Source organism: Perissodus microlepis, chromosome 1 (assembly GCF_051167445.1).
Source record: "Perissodus microlepis isolate ML-2025 ecotype Zambia chromosome 1, ASM5116744v1, whole genome shotgun sequence".
In the NCBI taxonomy this organism is placed as follows: Eukaryota; Metazoa; Chordata; class Actinopteri; order Cichliformes; family Cichlidae; genus Perissodus; species Perissodus microlepis.
In genome coordinates, this window is record NC_140461.1 from 26,535,201 (window position 1) to 26,544,022 (window position 8,822).

The following is an 8,822-nucleotide window of genomic DNA, read 5'->3' on the forward strand; positions in this document are numbered from 1 at the left end:
GATTTGCTCTCGGGCAGAGGGAGAAGCAGAGAGCTGTTGGAAACTAGTCCATCCTGTTTAGCCTAGTGTACGTCATCTGAACATGAGTTTGACTGTATTGTTTAATTACTCAGTTTTTTCACACTTTTAGTTTACTTACTAATTAGTCTAATTACCTGTAGAATTACCTGATAGTTTCCTCCCCTTATTCAGGGTTTAGTAGTCAACTTCAGTGTTTAATGTGACTTTTGTTTAATGCACTGTGTTGTGTGCCAGTGTTAAGTGGAGATGGAACAATAATCCTGATCTACAGAGACAAAATGAAGGTTTGACTACTGACCGGCTGCCTAGGTAGAGATACTGTCATTCTTTGTGTTGGAGTACCATCTTAATGCTTGTTTAAAATATATATTTGCATTTTTTTGTACAGCAAAATGTGGATAATTCACCTTCTTAATGGGATTGTAATGTGAGTGTCTGAATCCAGTTACCTTGACCTTTAGTCCTTATTTTTATTGTAATGGGTTTTTTCCCCCCTTTTTAGAAACCACACCATAGCTAACCTTCATGTACCATAACACCGAATATAAAATAAAAATCCTTTCTTGCAACTCGGACCCCTGGATGTCAATGGTGCAATCCCAGGTTAAAATGGCTTATTGGTGTGTGGAGGGCAGATGGCTAGAATCCCTCAAGCTTATAGGAAGGCAACAACAGCTCAAATTACCTCTTGTTAACCAAGTTATGCAGAAGAGCATCTCTGTATCCACAACATGTTGAACCACACCAACTCCCACTCCTGAAGCATTTGAGTTGAATTTCCTTTTTTACTCTTACAAAGTATGTTTAACGGCACTGTTTTGTACTGTGTCTTTAATCTGTTGCAGGGAAGGTTGGAAATGACAGCATTTTTCTTGATGTTGTAGACTAAATGCGATAATCAGCATATCTGAGAGGGTTTGTGTGGAAGAAATTAATGCCCATGAGCTTGAACAATTATAGCTATAAACAGATAAACAATCATTAGATTAATTTAAACATTGCCAATGTGAAGTCATCATTACATAAGAACAGCATTCTGCCCCTTATATGATCTTCTAAGGTTTATTTGCATTCATCCAGTGACTTACTGCCACCTTGTGGTCCCATTTGACTATTAAAAAACGGGTCTTTAGTGTGGTAAGTTTTGCAGATGATTTGCAAAAGTTGCGTTGTTTGCGAAACAGAGTTCATTTCAATATAAATGCCCATTCTGCTAAGAGCCATGCAGTATGAAGCAAGGTTGCAGAATAAGAGATGATATTCCGCTGCGTGTAACTCACCAACAGAACAAGCGCACTATGCTAGTTGTAATCAGAAAATCACATACATATAGACAGGAATAAATAAATGATTGTTTATTTATTTATTTTTAAATAAATAAATAGGCCATACATCAAAAACATTAAACGTAGGCCTGCAGTTGCAGTCTGGAAGAGAGAATCGTTATAAATGGAAACACACTTCAGCAACGACAGGTTCCAGTGAAAGACAGCAAACCATGCAACAATAATTTATCGTGTTCTGTAGCATTCTTACACACTTACATCCCTTACAGCCCCCTTACAGTTATTGTTTTCACTTTGCTTTTGAACTTTGTGTTTTGCTTTATTGGAATTACCGCTATCAGCCAAATAACAGTTTTCAGTTCCATTCAGCCCCGTATGTCTGCATTTTTGTCCTCCACACACATTCTGCAGCCTCATGACATGCGGAGATTATGTGCCAGGTAACTAGTCTTTACTGATGATGTGACTGCTGATACAAAGTAGCAGGATGAGCTGTCCAGTGTGCATGTCTATACTCTCTGCACAGATTCATCCAAATGCTGAAAAATTAGGGCCATTTGTTTTTCCTTTGATTCTCATATTAAAAGTGGTCTTTGATGCTCTCTAAATTTTGCATGTATAATAAGAAATGTTTAGATACTGTAAGTTGCTGGCAAGTAGTAAAATGTATTAATTGGCCAATATGTATGGTATCCCCCCCCGATTACTGAATGTGTGTTTCATGCAGTGCAGAGAGAGTCCAGATATCAACATCAATGAGATATGTTAACTTTGGAGTCTCACAGTTATTAAAAGCAGTACATGTTACATTGGCAGATGGTGAAGGGCATAAAGTTTGGTCACTGAGTTTATCATCTTTAATAACAGAAATGTAAAAATACAAAGAAACACTTTTTTTAAAAGTCTATTTGATTTGTGTAGTCCAGCTTTTTTTGTTACACCTCTTCTGTACAGCACAGGAAAAAAAACACACCTGTGCGTCCTCTATCATAGCTCTTCCTGCAAGCCTGCTCTGTCCTCGAGATGCATTTTGTGAAATTAGACATCCAGTAAGATGCCACACAGAGATTATTTTTGGGGGGTTCCACATACAGAGGAGAGACATTTACAGTGACAATAATAAATGGATAAACAAACTGGCTGGAATCAACACATCTTTATTCTCTACAAAATCTGATTTTATTGATTAATTTGTTACTCCTACTGCAGTTGTGCTCATCAGTAAAAACACACTAGGTAGGTCAGTGTATAGGTAAATCTTTCCACTATTAAAGAGTCACACCAGGACTTGTATAATGAACTCCATAAACCCAAGAATGAATATCAATGGATATTAGTCTGTCTGTAAAACCATCACTATTTTTTTTCCCCTTTTCTACAATTTCTTCTACAATTACTTCTCCTGATGTATGTTGCATTTTGAGTCTTAAGGCACAGTGGTTGATGTCATCAGAGCCTGAAGACAACCATCACAGTTTTATGTTTTAAAAAAATAAAATAATAAAAATACACCTACACAAATATAATAAGCTAAAGAAACACTCATATCATTACTAAGACTCGATGATTGCTTTTTTTGCTTGTTTGTTTCACTTCTCCTTTAAATAACGATGTACCCGTAATAACATTCACTACAAAAAAAAAAAAAAAAATCTATTATGATAAAAATCTTAGTTTCAAGCTTAATCCTTACTCTTAGATAAGGAAATTAATCATACCAGTGTCATAACCTAAGGAGTAGAAAGGCTAATAAAGTAAAATATGATATCAACTACTAAAAAATTACAAATGCCTGCACATAAAGTAAGCTGAGTCAATATGTTTGATAAGCCGCCATAACATGAACATTATTAACAGTTGCAAAACTGACCAGTTATTTACCTCCAGGAGCGTTCGTGCATAATAACGCTCCTTCAGAGCAATACAAACTTCAACCTTTTTGCTCTTTACGATGCAATAAATTAAAGCAAGTAATTTTCTGGAAACATTGTGACATTTTCCTTAGTAAAGAGAAATGCAGCTTCGATGTCTGCAGATGCATTGCACACATACTCACACATTTGCAATGTGTGAGTATGTGTGCTGTCCATAAACATATGAGCTCGTACAGGTCCATGTTACCCATATATCACAAAGAGAGACATATGTTTAATTTTTTTTCGTTGCTAGGCGGATGCCTGGCACCTGGCAATGTTCAGGTGTCTAAAATAAACTCTGAATGTACCTCTACCTGTATACTAATATTAAATCTCTGGGTGCTCTCTGTGGGACGGGCAGGTAATGGCGTAGCTTCTTTCAGAAGGAGGAGGAGTGCAACATGGAGCCCTTTCAGGTGACACAGCCTTGCAGAGCTGTGAGGCCCCTGGTGATGAACCTGTACTCAAGGCCTCCTGCTGTTTCTGTTTAGAAGCGAGTCTTCAAACGATGCAGTTTCCCTGTCTTATCATAACAAAGAAAAACAAACAATCACACTGAAGTTCACTTCAGTAAAATGCTATCGTTAAAATGACAAAAAAATCTGAATCTGTAACACATGTTTAAAATAGTATCCCACCTGGGGCTCTGTGGTAGAAGCCAAGATTTTTTTGCAGCCAAAGAATGATGTTAAACATAGTATAAATAGCTACTGGTAATACCATCAACACAGCAAGAAAAATGCATAAACCCATGGCGAGATGTGAAACAGCTGTAGGGAGTAATGGAGAGTAATCAGAACATTAACAACACACTAAGACACTTTTATTTGGTCAGAATGACGGTGACACCCTTTATTGAAAAATAAACAAAAAATACAGATTACTCAGAGTTCACTGATTCATACCTTTTTGCTTTAAGGTGATGGTCACAAAGCTTGTTTGGGAGTCAGATTGCAGTTTACAGGTATAATTGTTTGACAGATCCTCCTCTGACACTTGTCTGAAGACTAGAGATGCTGTCATGCTGATTTCCTCTGTGCTGTTGACCCTGACAAGGATATGAACAACATGATCGAGGCAGCTCTAAAAGCCGAATTCAAAGCTGTGACAGAAACAAAACATATCAGTTATATATAATCTGTGTGTGAAATATTTACCATGTATAATTGTAGAAAATGGGCAGAGTGCTATCGGTCTCCACAAATGAATCGCCGCTTAACCAGAACAATTCATCAATGTCTGAAGACGTGACTGCTTTACAATCAATCACCACTGTAGAGTCTAGAAAAAGCAGAGTTTACATAGATTTTATAACTGATTAACATTAAAGCTTTAGACAAGAGTGTGAAGGTATGTGGATGTAGACAATAACTCACCTAAATCTACCTCAAATTCTTGGTTGTTCTTTGGTGAAATGATCACTGGCGGTATAAACGGTTCTATTAAAGAAGAACAAACATAAAAAAAAAATCTAAAACCTTTCGAAAAGAACAAATAAAGTCTTTGAAAATAAAATGTTACAAAATTTGTTTTTATTACCACTTGGCTGGACATCAAGTTTCATCTACATATTTATTCATAAAATGACTCAAAGTGTTCAACTGGCCATACCATTTTGTTTTAGGGTGATGGTCACAAAGCTTGTTTCATAGTCAGATTGCAGTTTACAGGTATAATTGTTTGACAGATCCTCCTCTGACACTTGTCTGAAGACTAGAGATGCTGTCATGCTGATTTCCTCTGTGCTGTTGACCCTGAAAAGGACATGAACAACATGATTGAGGCAGCTCTAAAAGCAGAATTCATAGTTGTGACGGATACATAAAACATACCAGTTACATATAATCTGCGTGTGAAATATTTACCATGTATAATTATAGAAAACGGGCAGACTGCTATTTGTCTCCACAAATGAATCGCCGCTTAACCAGAACAAGTCATCAGTGTCCGAAGACGTTACTGCTTTACAATCAATCACCACTGTTGAATCTAGAAAAAGCAGAGTTTACACAGATTTTATTAATGATTAATATTAAAGCTTTAGACAAGAGTGTGAAGGCATATGAATACAGACAATAACTCACCTAAATCTACATCAAATTCTTGGTTGTTCTTTGGTGAAATGATCATTGGTGGTATAAAAGTTTCTATTAAAAAAGAAACAAAAAAAACGCCAAAATCTAAAACCTTTTGAAAAGCACACGTTAAAGTTTTTGAAAATAAAATGTCACTAAATTTGTTTTATTACCACTTGGCTGGACATCAAGTTTCATCGACATATTTATTTATAAAATGACTCAAAGTGTTCAACTGGCCATACCGTTTTGCTTTAAGGTGATGGTGACAAAGCTTGTTTCATAGTCAGATTGCAGTTTACAGGTATAATTGTTTGACAGATCCTCCTCTGACACTTGTCTGAAGACTAGAGATGCTGTCATGCTGATTTCCTCTGTGCTGTTGACCCTGAAAAGGAGATGAACAACATGACTGAGGCAGCTCTAAAAGCAGAATTGATAGCTGTGACGTTTGTATAAAGCATATCAGTTATATATAATCTGTGTGTGAAATATTTACCATGTATAATTATAGAAAACGGGCAGAGTGCTATCGGTCTCCACAAATGAATCGCCGCTTAACCAAAACAAGTCATCAGTGTCCGAAGACGTTACTGCTTTACAATCAATCACCACTGTTGAATCTAGAAAAAGCAGAGTTTACACAGATTTAATTAATGATTAACATTAAAGCTTTAGCCAAGAGTGTGAAGGTGTATGAATATAGACAATAACTCACCTAAATCTACATCAAATTCTTGGTTGTTCTCTGGTGAAATTATCACTGCTTTCTTAGTTATTTCTGCACAAATTTAAAAAAAAGAAAAGAAAAAAGGCTGATATTCTGAAAAACACATATTAAAGTCTTTGAAAATAAAAATTTACAGAATGTGTTTTTCTTACCGCTTGGTTGGACATCAAGTTTCACCATAGAGGTCATGTTATATATTTGACCATCATACAGGTAAGACCAGGTACAGGTATAGATGTCACTGTCCTCTTTTTTCACACTCAAGAAGTAACCGTCTTTTGGAAATGGCTTGCCCTCCTACAACATAGCACATATGTTGTATATGGAAAAACAGTAAAACACTGCTTTGATCTCATTCACATAATCTGCTCTGTTTACCTTGTGACATGTAGTGCTGTTTCTGGTGATATTCCAGGTATCAAAGAGAATATTTTCATCATGGCAATATAAAGTGAAGGACTTATCTGTGTAACATGTTTTAGATTCCTGGATGATTTTTCCAGACTCTTTGGACTCCACTGTGTATACTCTGAGGTTGATCCAGGAACGCCTGCTGGAATTACTGTCGAGAAAATAAAAAATATATAAAGTGTTTAATTTCCTTCTCTTTTTTTCAATCCATCACTTCAATGTTGGATTAGTGCGATTCTTTACAATTCAGAGAAGATGAATCTGAATGACATTAGTGATCCTCGCCAATGCTGGTCATGTCCAGTGAAAACATACACATCTTTGACTCTCCACCTGCTCTATTTTTGCCAGCTCCACAGTCTCCAAAGCAAACATCATAGCAGGCCTCACTCCTATCTTGTAAAACCTTCCCCTTCACTCTTGCTGTTCTCCTTCTGTCACACATCACCTGACACTAGTCTCCACCTGCTCCACCCTTCCTGTGCTCTCTCCTTTCCCTCTCTTGTGCATTGTTGCTCTGAATTGTTAACTCCAGGTATTTAAACTCATCCAAGTTCATGACCTCATGAACTCCCTGCATCTTTGCTTTGCAGATGTTAGCATTTACGACAACCTAGCATCCTCAGTTGTGCTTTTGGATTCTTCTAACCTCGGATGATTGTCACATAGATGTTTTACACCATAATGCCAACAAGTAACCTGGTTCAGGACAAAGATAAAAATCGCTTTTCTGGTGCCGAAGGATGTTCAATAACAAGCTTTCAAAAATAACCACAAGATAAAAGTTGCTCTGGTATCCTGTTGTGTAGGAAATAGTAGTTTATATCAGTGTGTGGGCACGACATCTATTCATAAATGAGGTGTGTGGCTTTGTTTGATGTCAGTCTTAGATAATTAAACCGTTAATGTGGGAATTGTATTAAATTTTACCGAAAAGAGCAGGAGTAATTCCCTTGATGGTTTACTGAAGCTCTGAGAATGACAAGGATTCTTCCATGAACCAGCACACCCATCTGCCTCTGCTCAGCTGATGATGACTTGTTGAAGAGTTTTATTTCATCCACGGTGTGACTGGTCCAGAACACCTCAGCATCTCCATCACTGTACCCTCTGTAAGAAGGGCACTGCAGTACTGCCATCTCACCTGACTTGACATGTACTTCCTGGAAACTCAGTGGGCACACACCTGTCAATGACATTCGTAATGACATATGAAAATAAGCACTGTTGTAGACTAAAAGGATCAAATTTGTCCGATTAATCTAACTCCGGCTTCGCAGTGCAGTCACTACCAGTATTCTACTTTTAGCATGAGCTGATGTCACAGATATCTTTAAATGCCACATAACCACAGAGTGCAGGCAGCACAGCTAACAAACACATCATAAAGCAGTTGCAGACTCATCCTTGTGAATGTACAACTAACCGTTATCCTGTGCACTTTTCTGTTTCGCTTTTCTTCTTTTCATTTTTTTTGTTGTTTTTTTTTTTTGTTCATCACCAGAGGGATAAGCCCCTTTTGATGTCATATGAGCATCACTGTGATTTGGTGGAGAAACATAAGGAAGGTTCTTACCAGCAGGTAGACACAGGCTACAGCTTCATTGCAGCTTAGTTTTACATGGTAGAGCTTAGCTAGCCACAAACGAAGCCAAGTCATTTTATGCTAGATATATTTGAACTCAAGTCTCCCTCTAGTGGCAGCAGGAACATATTCATTATAGGTTTTGAAGGAATAAAGAAAGTCATTTTAACATCTGACCTGTTTTTCTTTTTATTTAATTCTTTTTTGTGTTCAGTGAGTGTTATATCTACTGCATTTTAGAGATATCTGTTGAACCAATCAGTTTAATCAGTTTAATCTTCAGTTCAGTATGCTGGTGTACAGTTCTGTACCACTTTCTTCCAAATGAGTCCAGTGCTTATATTCAGGCAAAATTACTAATTGTCCTTTTAAAGCTAGGTGGTAAAGTACACAGTAAACCTTAGCTGAGCTATTATGCCATCAAGTATGTGACCTCCTGTGCTGGAATTCTAGCTATATGACTGGCCTATTAAAGGAACAGATTTATATACCCTTTGCTTAAGTTCACTTCACCTATAAAATGTGAAGGTCTAAATCTTACCTGGCCAGAATAACAAAAGGACCAGAAGTATTTTTCCCTTCATATCGTCAGTCTGAGGAACACCTATGAAGACACATAGAGAAAGTGAAACTTTTCACTTCCCCAAGAAAGAAATAGTGACAAACATATCCATGAGAGGAAAAAAACCCCATAATCACGAGCGAAAATGAGATCCTCGAGGGTAAAACTCAGGGGCGTGCACAAATAAGAGATCGCAGGCGCGAGAGTGCCTACTGTGAGCTTGGCACTGTCAGGTG

The 8,822-nt window shown here is 37.3% G+C and overlaps 1 protein-coding gene across 1 annotated transcript; it reads right to left on the minus strand.

Moving 5' to 3' along the window:
• Nucleotides 1-1,411: 1,411 nt before the first annotated feature.
• Nucleotides 1,412-8,822, minus strand: LOC146393936 (uncharacterized). Its single transcript, XM_084923128.1, has 15 exons — nucleotides 8,566-8,822; nucleotides 7,370-7,625; nucleotides 6,407-6,590; nucleotides 6,181-6,325; nucleotides 6,017-6,079; nucleotides 5,798-5,921; nucleotides 5,544-5,686; nucleotides 5,308-5,370; nucleotides 5,089-5,212; nucleotides 4,835-4,977; nucleotides 4,600-4,662; nucleotides 4,381-4,504; nucleotides 4,129-4,271; nucleotides 3,862-3,993; nucleotides 1,412-3,746 (listed from the first exon to the last, which is right to left on the minus strand). The coding sequence occupies exons 1-15, from the start codon at nucleotides 8,606-8,608 to the stop codon at nucleotides 3,688-3,690; spliced, it is 1,809 nt and encodes a 602-aa protein (XP_084779254.1). The 5' UTR covers nucleotides 8,609-8,822; the 3' UTR covers nucleotides 1,412-3,687.

Bases quoted from the DNA above. Each gene is read 5' to 3' on its own strand.
- LOC146393936 (XM_084923128.1), bottom strand. From the start codon at position 8,608: ATGAAGGGAAAAATACTTCTGGTCCTTTTGTTATTCTGGCCAG. The intron at 4,272-4,380 runs GTAAATATTTCA...TATCCTTGTCAG, and splicing joins ATTTTCTACAATTATACATG to GGTCAACAGCACAGAGGAAA. The intron at 3,747-3,861 runs GTGGGATACTAT...TGTTATGATAAG, and splicing joins CTTCTACCACAGAGCCCCAG to ACAGGGAAACTGCATCGTTT.